This window comes from Xyrauchen texanus, chromosome 45 (genome assembly GCF_025860055.1).
Source record: "Xyrauchen texanus isolate HMW12.3.18 chromosome 45, RBS_HiC_50CHRs, whole genome shotgun sequence".
In the NCBI taxonomy this organism is placed as follows: Eukaryota; Metazoa; Chordata; class Actinopteri; order Cypriniformes; family Catostomidae; genus Xyrauchen; species Xyrauchen texanus.
In genome coordinates, this window is record NC_068320.1 from 10,905,930 (window position 1) to 10,918,459 (window position 12,530).

General features: G+C 39.4%; 1 protein-coding gene across 2 annotated transcripts in view; it reads right to left on the bottom strand.

The window, feature by feature from the left end:
* Positions 1 to 12,530, bottom strand: part of LOC127637204 (voltage-dependent L-type calcium channel subunit alpha-1C-like) — a 197,632-nt gene that overhangs the window by 16,414 nt on the left and 168,688 nt on the right. Inside the window, exons 30-38 of one of the 2 annotated variants that reach the window (XM_052118156.1) lie at positions 12,265 to 12,348; positions 7,365 to 7,412; positions 5,111 to 5,248; positions 4,361 to 4,426; positions 4,100 to 4,191; positions 1,218 to 1,374; positions 888 to 1,015; positions 658 to 754; positions 472 to 574 (exon numbers count right to left, since the gene is read on the bottom strand). In XM_052118156.1, coding sequence (XP_051974116.1) covers positions 472 to 574; positions 658 to 754; positions 888 to 1,015; positions 1,218 to 1,374; positions 4,100 to 4,191; positions 4,361 to 4,426; positions 5,111 to 5,248; positions 7,365 to 7,412; positions 12,265 to 12,348 — 913 coding nt within the window. The remainder of the gene's footprint in view (positions 1 to 471; positions 575 to 657; positions 755 to 887; positions 1,016 to 1,217; positions 1,375 to 4,099; positions 4,192 to 4,360; positions 4,427 to 5,110; positions 5,249 to 7,364; positions 7,413 to 12,264; positions 12,349 to 12,530) is intronic. The other variant, XM_052118155.1, reaches the window with a different exon arrangement.

Below are 12,530 nucleotides of genomic sequence, written 5' to 3' on the forward strand. Positions count from 1 at the left end.
AAAATCTGCGATTATTTGTGATTAACAAAAAAAAAAGTACGATTACAAATTTGAATCGACTGACCGCACTAATATTTTTTTTTTTTATATTTTATTATGTATTTTTCTTTGTTTATATATGTGTGTATATAAATATAAAGGTATAGTAACTTTACCATAGATTTCTATTGTTTTTAAATATAACCAGTTACAATTGTAGAAAACATTTAGCATTTTTTTAGATGTTTTTAAAAACATAATTATACATACATACAATTATTTTATTTATAAATCATTTTTACAAATTAGGACAAACCAAATTTCCCAAAAGGAATATGTTGTCAGATTTAGCTAATGTTTGGAGACAAATCTGTCCCCAAAATACAGATTAGTATGTACACACACAAAGTTCAAGAGAAGATCATGTGGCCAGATTGATAAAAGCCTATACTTTATAAGTGTGTATGTGGGTGTGTGACATTATGTTTACACCTTCAGTCTTGATACGCAGGGCTGTCCTGACTAGGGCAAATAGAGTTGCGTTGAACATCACTGTTCCGTCACTATTTAGAGGCATGTTCATCGAAACAAGTCGCTGCACACAAATATACAGGAGATTAGGGAATGTGAGGGAAGCTTTTTAGACTTTGTGAGCTTTGTGTGTGTGTTTGTGTGTACCTTGCAAGCCACTCTGTGTGGGCAAAGTTTTCCAAATCCGAGGGGAGGCTGAATTCTGCGCAGTAAAGTCACCACGTCCAAGTGCTTTATCCGACCCCTGCAATTCCATCACCATTAAACTTTAAAGCTCTATTTACAGTCCAGCCTTATTACAAACAATACACTGATCTAGAAACAGCAGCTTGTAGAGAATGTAACTGTGAGGGATGGCAAAACAGGGAGTGACTGACTTGGCTTCAGGGTCGTATTCCGCCCATATCCTCTTAAACTCATCCAGGTGATGTGGACCCAGAATCGACCAATCACGTGTTAAATAGTCAAAGTTGTCCATGATGACTGCTACAAAGAGGTTAATGATCTATGGGATAGGAGGGTCATCATGTTGTGTTAAGAAACCGCCAAATGACACCCGCAGCCACAGTTATCTTAGTGTGGATATAGCAAACACAGTTTACAATATCCATAGTAACACAGTATGCATATATCCATAGTAATTTCACAGCAGTTAAATAAAACAGTTGTTTATTGGACAGGAATACTGATGCTATACAAGGACTCACCAGGAAGGCACAAAGCATATAAAAGCTAACAAAGTAGAAGATGGCAAAGTGGCTGCCACAGTCGTCACTGGCATTGCCGATCTCTGCGCCCTTGTCACATGGACGGCTTGGCATACAGGCCAGCATGATTTCCTGCCATGCCTCCCCTGTGGCACACCTATACAAATACATTTGCTCACAGTGAGAGAAAGACAGCAAAAGACAGAGAGAAAGAGCGAGAGAGAGAGACAGTTCACTGTACATGCACTTTAATTTCAGTCAGACTAAAGCAATACTTTATCTATTTCATTTCTACTGACCACCAGAGGCAGTGAAAGTACTAGTGCATTACTGTCTTGCCAGCCAGATAGGTCAAGAGCATATACCAACAAAGTGATGTGGTGACGTTGGCTGAGCTGTGGAAGGTTATACATCGCAGTAGCTAAGCACCCAGCCTCTTTCACTTTTTGGTCTGTCCCTTGCTCCTCGAGTAATTACAAGGTGCATGAGTGCAGTATTGTCTCCCCTATGGGCAAGGGGAATGCAAATTTTGCCTTATCTGAACGACAGGTTGTGCATGACTCCAGACATATTTTTGAGCATGTGCAGAAGCTGGGCCTCTCGGTGAACAAGACAAAGGGCTGCCTAATTCCAGCACAATTCAGTACATTCATAGGTGTGACTCTCTTGTAATGTCTGCCACCCTAATCACATGTGCAGGCGACCAACATCCTACAGCTCGTTCCTACGGATTGTTTCCACATGAGAGTGTATCTACAGTACGGGGTGCTCCTACAACTGATAGGGATGCCACGGCAGTGATTCCTCTGGGCTTACTCCACCTCAGACCACTCCAGAGGTGGAACAACATTTTGCGGTTGAATCCCACCAGACATGGCCATCAGATAATCTTAATTTCTCACCGTTGCCATTGCACATTGATGCGGTGGAAACAGTTGGAGTTCCTAATGGCTGGGGTGCCACTAGGTGATGTTCTCTCTCGTTGGGAAGTAATCACAACCAACGTTTTTTTCATGGGGTGGGAGGCAACGTGGATGGCGGTTCATGTTTCGGGGAGTGGATGCTCTCTTTGCAGAGACCTACTACATCCCGGAGAATGGAGGCTTCATCCAAATATAGTGCTGGAGATGTGGCAGTGATTTGGCAGAGATGAAGTGTATGTTTTTTGCATCAGAGTGGACCACTCACTGTACCTTATGGTTGCAAGGGTTTGTAGCCTCCACACTGAAAGTGTATGTTACTGCCATTTCAGCCTATCATGTCCTGGTTGGTGGCTCTTCTCTTGGATCTTATAGCCTTTTCTGCAGCTTTTTAAAGGGTGCAAGATGTTTGAGACCAGCCTGTCATCCCCATTTTCCTGTGTGGGATTTGCCTCTCGTGCTTACGTACATTCCTGTGCTGACCTCCGTTTCAGCCCTGGCAGAGCACTGATCTTAAATGGGTGTCCTTGAAGAATGGCAATGGGTGTCCTTGCTGGCTATTGCTTCTGCAAAACAAGTTAGTAGGTTACTTGCACTGTTTGTTAGCAAATTGTGCTTGCATTGGTTACTGGAGAACTCTGGGGTTGTCTTTTGGCCCAATCCTTCTTTCTTCCTAAAATCCTCCTTCCTCAGTTCATTAATCGGTCCATTGACCTGGCTGCTTTTCACAATTCTTCAGGCTCTGATGATTCGAGAGCTCACTTTTTGTGTCCAGTACATGCTTTAAGACATTATGTAGAGGCCACCACCCAACTTAGATGGTCAGACCAGCTATTTGTCTGTAATGGTGGTGTGAAGAAAGGTTCCCCTTTGTCGAAGCAAAGATTGTCGCACTGGATCATGGACAAATTTCTCTGGCCTACAAGGAGGCCAAGAAAGCATTGCCTGAAGGAGTGGCCTACCACTCCAATAAGGCAATATCATGTTTGTTAGCTGCGTTCAGAGCTCCACCACTCAATCAGCTGGGTGACATTTCTAATAACTATGTTGGTATGGGTCATCCACTAGTACTTACACTGCCTTTAGAGGTCAGTAGGCATAAAACAGAATGCTAGTTATGGATGTAACTTTGGTTCTGTGAATTGACTGCTAGGGTTCTTAGACACTCGGAATGCGCAAGAAAGACATACTGAGGCTGGAAGCTGAGCTACTGCGATGTATAACCTCCCAGCCTACATCACTACATGACCTTGTTGCTATATTCTCTTTACCTATCTGGTTGGCGCAGCAATAATCCACTTGTACTTATACTGCCTGTGGCAGTCATCCAGAATTCACAAAAAAAATTTATCGTGCAAGGCCATATTGCAATTTCAATCTTAATTCAATCAATCGTGCAGAATTAATAGATTCCATACTGATGTCTCAGAGGTCATAGTCTAGGTTTTCTAAGCATGTTGCATGCTTTTTCCTCTTTCCATTTCCATTTTTGTCAAATCAGTGAAGTTTTTTTTTTTGTCTAGACTGAAAATGTTCTGATGTTTAGACTTTTGATTGGGGGGGGGTGTTAGCTGTCCTTTTCTGCATATCGCGGCACCATTTTGTGGTCTGTTCTGCATAACACGGTGGCACATTTTAGCTTATCGCGCCCCATTCGGCACGTTCGGTTCTCCCAACGGCCAGTCCGCCCCTGATTGGCCCTAAAGTGTGTCGGCCCCCAGGGAAAATGCCCGGTATGCCAGATTACCAGTCCAGCCCTGCTGGTAACATGTTTAGACTGCAATAGTCACGTTCTTAGCACTGCGATTCCTTCAAAGGTGACGTGCAAATTTAAACATTTAATTAAACATTGGACACCTGAAGACTGCAGGTCGACTATGCAAAAAACACTGTCCCACTAATATAACTGTGCATGTAAACATACTGAGAGATAAAAAGAGAGGGGGCAATGGTAGAACGGACCTGAAGAGCAGCAGAACAGCTTGTGGAAATGTCTGAAAGTTGTTGTTGCGGTTGATCTCAGAGTTGTCCCTCAGGGCAATCTTACCAAACATCTGTGGAGTCAGAGATACAGCAACCATCACGCATCACACACCACCAACACTGGACACCAACTACAACAGGCTGAAAAATGTTGGGCAAGGCCCTACGTCCTTAAGTGAGACACTAAGGGAGAAACAGAGAGTGAGAAAGAGCTAAGAAGGAAATGGTTTGAGGTCTTACCTGCATTCCAATGACGGCATAGATAAAAAATAGCATTACTATAAGCAAAGCAACATAGGGAAGAGCCTGTGAAAAAAAAGAGAGGGAGACAAAGCAAAAGAGTACAGTTAAGACTAATCAAATCTAACATTCATAACTCTCTAACACTATGTCTACACTAGAAGCCATTAATGTTGCTATATTATAGTTTATTATAAAAATTGTCTACAATACAAACACAAAATCAATTTAAATGCATATAACCACAGAATGTTCACAAACAATGGACCAATCAGTTCTAAGCTAGACTTCAGCAACAGTAAAATATGTGAATTTCTTTGATTTCAAATTTATGTTCAACCAGAATACATTGGTAGAAAAGTTACGTTTGAATAGATGAAACAATTTTACACATAACGTTAGTATTGCTACAACTGCAACATTTGCAAATGCAACATGTACATTTAGAAACAAAAATTGTTGAATTTATTAGGCCAGAAATGTGCTGACTTTAATTTAACAGTCATAAGTTATAAAAAACTAATTGCAATTTATTTCAGTGGCTAAACAGCTGTGCGGCAAATCAAAAATAGAAAAAGGATGTCCGCCAACTGGAGGTGCATAATGATGAGAATGCTTTGCTGGTTATATCGGGAATCATCTAGTTTTGTTTAATCAAATTGGCATAAAGTCTGGACCACGCTACAGCTTATTCTGACCAAGAGGCATCTAATAAGACAGAAATGCACTACCAAATTTCATTTTCCTCACCTGAAAGGATTTAATGAAGGTCCAGAGCAATGTCCGAATGCCCTCTCCCCGAGACAGAAGCTTCACCAGTCTCATCACGCGGAACAGCCGAAAGAATGTGATTGAAATCCTGGCGTTATCTTCAGTGTTTTGGGGGCCCTTTTTCAGCATGACACAAACACAAATGCATGTTCATAGGCAGACACAGAACAATTCAAGGTGACACATGCAAGTTCAAGTTAATGTCTAAAGGAACATACTTCCAATAACAACACACTACAGAGACACAGGAGACGTCTGGGTGGCTTTATGAAAGCATGGCAATATTCCAAATGAATGCAAAGCATTTCTACACTGCTTGGCAAAATTGTTTTTAAAGGTGCATACTCTAATATTTCATTGGACCGCCTTTAGCTTTGATTACGCCGTGCATTCGTCATGGTATTGTATTGACAACCTTATACAACGTCACAACATTTATTTCCATCCAGAGTTGCATTAATTTTTGGTTGAGATATTTTATTGATGTCGGGAGAGTCAAGCAACTCTTAAAGTCCTCTCCAGCACGTCCCAAAGACTTCCAATGGGGTTAAGGTCAGGACTCTTTGTTCACCAATTCATGTGTGAAAATGATTCCTCATGCTCCCTGAACCAGTGTTTCACAATTTGAGCCTGATTAATCTTGGCCTTATCATCCTGGAATATGCCTGTTCTGTCAGGGAAGAAAAAAATCCATTGATGGAATAACCTGGTCATTCAGTATATTCAGGTGGTCAGCTGACTTCATTTTATTGCTGCATAATGTTGCTGAGCCTAGACCTGACCAATTGAAGCAACCCCAGATCATAAGATTGTACAGTGAGCACTATGCATGACTATGCATCGCTTCAAGTGCTTCCCTTCTTACCCTGATGCACCAATCGCTTTGGGATAGGGTAAATATGGACTCTTCAGACCACATTACCTTTTTCCATTGCTCCACAGTCCAATCTTTATGCTACCTAGCTAATTTAATTTGTTTTTTTATGATTAGCCTCACTAACAAGTGTCTTCTTGTGGCCACACAGATGTTTAGTCCCAATCCTGTAAGTTCAAGTCACATTGTGCATGTGGAAATGCTCTTACTTTAACTATAAACATAACCGTGAGTTCTACTGTCGATTTTTTACAATGTGACTTAACCAAGGGTTTTAGTGATCTTCAATCACAATCATTCAAGATTTTTTTCCGACCACATTTCTTCCACAAAGCTGACGGTTCACCGCTATCCTTCCAGGTTTTAATAATGCGTTGGACAGTTATTAACCCAATTCCAGGGATTTTAGCAATCTCCTTAGTTGTTTTCTTTGCTTGAATCAGGCCAATAATTTCCCCCTTCTGAAACACAGTAACATCTTTTCCACAACCACTGAATACGTCTTCTGACATAGTTGTTTGAGAAATGAGAAGCTAAACACTGCATCAGTTAGGGTTAAAATAATTGTTGCCAGCTGAAACATTAATCACTGCGATAATGATCCAATCATAGGCTCTTAAGTATCTTCTTATTTAAATTAAAATGGCAACTTTTATTTATTTTTTTGGCCAGGAAGTGTAGATGAGCCCTAAAATAATACAGTTTACCAGCTTATCACATAATATAATTAATATCCTACCTGTCATGGAACTATAACACTTATTACTTATATGTCACATACAAAGTCACTAATCCACAGACATATAATTACTCTCAAACATAATTAGCTTGTTTACAATTCTCAAAAAATGTATCCTTTACTTCTGTGTAAATATAAACACAAAACTGCTGACCTTAGTGCTATAAAGCAGCTTTAAAATAGCTAATTTCTAATTTGTGATATCATATCTACACCTGCACACACAGCCTGTAAAAAACACATAAAAAAAATCAAGCAAACAGAATTAAGCTCCATGCATGTGGACATCGCACAAAAAAACAACTTTATTTTAAAAGCCTCCAGCTGAGTTCAGAGCTCCGCCAATATGGCGGTTAACTGTAATTCCAGAGCTGACCAGCAGGGTGCCGACACTGCAATACACACAGAGAGAGAGCAATGACCATGTGACTACAGCACACTAATGGGAAGGGGAGAGGTCAAGGCGATGGACACACTACCAGCATAAACACGTGCTTGTCCAGTGCCTCAGTGATGAGAGAGAACATGTGTGTGCATGCTGTATGACAGTTGGTGAAGAAGGGGTAGAGAAGGTGATGGCTGGAATGAGAGGTGGGATTTTGGTTACCGTTGGTCCGTACCATTGGTCTTACCACAGAGGAGGGGGGAGAGGAGGAGGGGTCAGCTGGCTTCAAAGAAAGGCAGACAGATGGAATCTATAGCAGCGCCAACCACACACAGTACACCTGCCAAAGTGTGTGTTTGTAGGTGTGTGTGTACAGTATGTGTCCATCTGTGAGTGTGTTACATGCACGTTCTTACATCGATTGTGCTTAATAGGCCGACAACATATAAGGTCTTGTTTATGCTTTAAACTTTTTGCCTTATCAGGTTAAGGACATTAAAAATGATCGCCACATTAGATTTCCGCAAATTCGCTCTGCATGTAAACACCTTTATCAGCTTATCCAATGTGGGAAAGTGTTGTGCACATGCCTGTTTACATTTCGACATCAATAGCAGAGAATAATCAGATGATTTCAGTTCTCATGTAAACACAGGTTTCTTGTCTTGTCTGAATTTTTGAATAATCTGAATTAGTTATTAGTTATCAGTGTGCATGTAAACACATTCAATGTGTTTGAAGTACGTCTGTTGGGTCTCTTGCAGGGGAGACGCCTCATAGCATGTCTGTCTTTCTGCCAGCTGAGGGTGCTACAGCACATGGTTCATGTGAGAGGGAGCCATACGCTGTTCTGCATCCGCAGACTGGAGGATGATTGAGTGACACACGCAGACACATGCACAGAATCGACATCTCTCATGAGCTGAGTTATTGGGATAATTCACCCAAAAATTACAATTCTGTCATTTACTCTACCCCATGTCATTCCACACCTATACGGCTGTCCTTTTGCTCGATCCATGGCCACCATTTACTTTGTGTGGAAAAGAATGACAATGAAAGTGAATGGAGACCAGGGACTACACAACTTGGACATTCTACTTGATAACTCGTTTTGCAATGCATGCAAGAAAATAAGTCATATGGGTTTGGAACAACATGACGGTTTGTAATTTATTTTTAGGTGAACTATCCCTTTAAGAATCTCTCAACAGACCCATCTCGGTGTGTGTTACTGTGTGACTGTAAGTGTATGTCTGAGAGTGTGTACGTGTGTTGAATTTCTACATGCAGAGAGACTAATCCCATGCAGTGCCACAGTACTCTCAAATATCTGTCTTTGTATATTCATACAGTAATGAGGACTAAAATTCATTAAGTAATGTAACTGTAGTAGAACTGCAGAGGATCTGGCAACCCCAACCATGCATGTAGCTCACACATTACAGAACTATGTCAACTTTATAACTCACTCCATATGGGTGAATCTCATAGAACCTGATGTCCCAGTTATATTTCTCCCCAAAATCAAAAGAAAAATGATCGTAGGACGGTTAATATTTTTTGCATTGTTACATTATTTTTGTCATGACATTTAAGCTCAATCCCCCCATAATGCAAAATGATTTGATTTCAACTGTAAAGTATTCATCCATTATGCTAGTGTTTGTTCTACTACCTTTATTTTTTCTGATTTTTATTAAAACATTAGCCCCTTTCAAATATATAGCCTTTTCCAGAAAATGTACTGCAATTTTCAGGTAAGAGGTCATGTGTGAACACAACCCTTTTGAAAATAGTGGTACATTTTGCTTTGAAAATGTCCCTTAATGAGAAGTTGTATCATGACCTATACATTTCCATATTGAGGGTATGTGTGAACAGAATAATTTAACTAATTAATTAATAAAATATGTATATACATTTCAGTAATGAGAACTTTGCAGGGGGGTGTTTGAAATGTAACCTGGACATGTTTTTCATGAGATTCACGCAAATGTGCATCTGTGAGACAGTTACCATGATAAAATCTACACGCAGAGCCACTTTCAGGACTGGCCAGTATCATAGACATCATCTCACATTGCACAGAAATAGAGATTGAACACAAACTGGTAGTAAACACTGCTCCCTGGAGGTTGGCAGATAAAGAGCCATAAATTCACTTGTTGGCCAATGAGAGTTATATGTACGGGTCCTAAATGGCTCAGCTATTTCAGTTATTGTGATTGTGATTGTGGCCGTATCAGTCAGCCTGAGCTTATGACACAGGGAACAGGTCTACCCAGAATGTGCAAGTGTACAAGAGCACCGAATTAGAAAGAGAATAGAGACAGAGAAAAAACACTGATAACAAGGAGGAAAATGCAGAAGAGACAGAAAAGAGAAGGCATTCGTAGAGAAGGATGCAATATGGCATCGTCAGCAAGACAGAGATGGCAAACACTCCCATCTCTCCACCCCCCGCTTCTGTCCAATCAGACAGTGCAAATGAGAGAGCGCCTCTAACAGGCATGGAGGAATAAGCACTGAGAGGATCAGAGCGGCCTCAGGGGGAGGAGGGGTTACATCAACGCTTTTCTAAGGGAGAACAGAGTCGTCCTGTTTCACTCTAATCTCCTTGTAGGGACTGGCTATCAGCACGGATTCATCAGTATCATATTTCAGATTGCTAATCAGATTAATTAACGGGTTAAGGAAGCATGAAAAAAGTGCTTTCTTTGAGTTTTCTCAAAGAAAATAAAAGGGCAAAAACAAGGTTAAAAAAACAATCCAAACACAATGCTGGGTCAAAGGTCATGCGTTCAGATCAAATCAGATGCTGGATGAAGAGAAAACTCAAACCAAACCAAACCCAGTCAGTGCTGAAACGGATGTGTACAGCACAACAGGGTGTATATCTCAGACGCAACTGTTGTCAATCATAAATGACCTTCATAAACGTCTTTTGATCAGAGAGGAACGGCTTAACTTCAAAACAGACCCTTAGATGAGTTTGTAATCTTGTAAGCATATTTTATGTAGCATTATCACACTGCTTTCTAGAATACATGATTCTGATTGGTCATTTGCAGCATTCTGGAGGTAAAACAATTCTGTATAATGACCGCTATTAAGTATTATTACATGTCTCTCTGAAATACTCGATTCTTATTGTTCAATGGTGCAATCTAGTGGTCTGATATGTCTGAGGAACAACCGCACATATGGTGATTAAGACATATCAGACCGGTCATCCGGGTATTGCGAGTCATCTTTCCTAATTCTCATCCCACTCTGCAATCTCTACAAGTAAGCTAATAAAATCATTTCAACTCAAATGAATGTTTCATGTCCATTTATTTATTTATTTGACAAGTAGTCTTGTAATAAGATGAATAATGTAATTAGTAATTAATGAGTAATTAGATCGTCATTTTCGCTAAATAAACCCCAACAGAACTCCGATGCAAACTTGAGGTGGAATTCAGCTGTTCAGTGATTTCTTTCTTATCATATAATTACTAAGGCTGTCAATCGCTAATTTTTTTTTTTATCTAATTAATTACATGGTGTCCCGATTAATTAATCGCGATGAATCGCAAATACAAATATTTGCTGAGAAAGCCCCTCATATAACAATAATTAAAAATAGAATGATGAAATAATTATACATAGTTATCTTGAAATATATATATATATATATATATATATATATATATATATATATATATACATACACACAAAAGATATTCAGATAATTAAAATGCATTACATTCTTGTGGCAGAAGAGTTTTAGAGCTTTATTTATCATAAGTCAGTCATTGGCATACAGATCACAGCAATCCATTTCACAAGTGAGTTTGTCAATCAGTTGGAGATTTATTATGAGGGCTTGTTTAACGACCCGTCAATTTACACCTGGGTCAGCCATGCTTGTGTAGGATCTCTGGTGTGTTGCGTCATAAACATAACATTTTTAGGTCACTAAAAATGTCAACTTAAATATAGTTTAATACTTAGAACACATCTTGAGATCCCTTAGTTCGGATTTGCGCTCCATCAAGTGTTTTGAACGCAAGAACGTAACTCATGTTTGTGTTGTGTGTCTGCTGGATGGTTGTTTTGTTCACTGTATAAACTGCGCATTGCCACACAGCTGAAATTTCACTTACTGCCCTCTGGAGTAAAGAGGTGGTACTACAAGCTTGCATTTCTCAGGAATCTTCCTTATTACGGTCCGGGGGCATTGTGGTTAATTGCGTAAAAATTTTTTTACGCATTATTTGTAATAAAATTAATCTCACTGAATTAACGCGTTAAATCGACAGCCCTAATAATTACGTAATTTCAACGCATATCAATTTTTAATGTCCATTTATTCTTCATTTCGTTAGTAGCTGTGTAATAAGTGGGATAATGTACAGTCAGTCAGTTGTTATCGCTAAATAATATTGCAAAATGATCCCTTACTAACTGACCGAAATTCAAGGCAGCTGATTTCTTACAGCAAGCAATCTCTTTCTTCTTACATACTAAAACTATTTCTCAAATCAATATTTAATACCCATTTATTTATGTATTTGGTACACAGTCATGTAATAAATGTGATAATTTACATTTGTGATAATTTACCTTATTTATATTCTCAGAAAATGGAGGACATAGTGTTATCTTTAATAAACAGTAACAAATGTCCAACATATCTATACATACTGGCACTTACATCTAAAAATCTGAAGAAAAGGACAACATACATTTTACATTTGTGAGACTGTCAATGACTAAAATCTATTACAAAACATGCCAATTATTACTAGTATGGAAAAAGTTGCCAAACACAAATTTCAAACTTTCTTTGAGAATCTGGGCTCGTCTGTCATAAAGACTTTGAAGGTTTATGAATTGACTCAACAGTATTCATGAAACTAATTTCCAAACTTTCAGCAGAACACATCCCAAATAGAAATAATGATTCAAACAATGCAATGTCCATATTGATTGAAGTCAGAATATATCACCCTGTGTGAGCTATACAGGGTTATTCATGCATGTGTGTGCAGGTGGAGGGTTAAAGCAACTAAAATGTGTTAGTCTGGGGGGTTAGTGGGGAGGGGGGTTGCAGGCAGGCAGATTGAGAGAGAGAGATTACTTACGTTAACCTCTGTGATGGCTATATCAACAACACTACCCACTACAATAAGGGCATCAAACGTGTTCCATGCATCAACAAAATAATGCTGGACAGAAAATTAAAGGAAAATGAAAAAGGAGAGAGGAGAAAATAAAGAAAACAGTTACAAATGGACATTTACCTCACAGAAGACATGAGGGGAAAAAATCATAAAATCAAATGACTGGTGTGTGAAAGAAAAACAAAATCAGAGATTCCCATGATGACCTGGGACCTGTCATGCTCCAC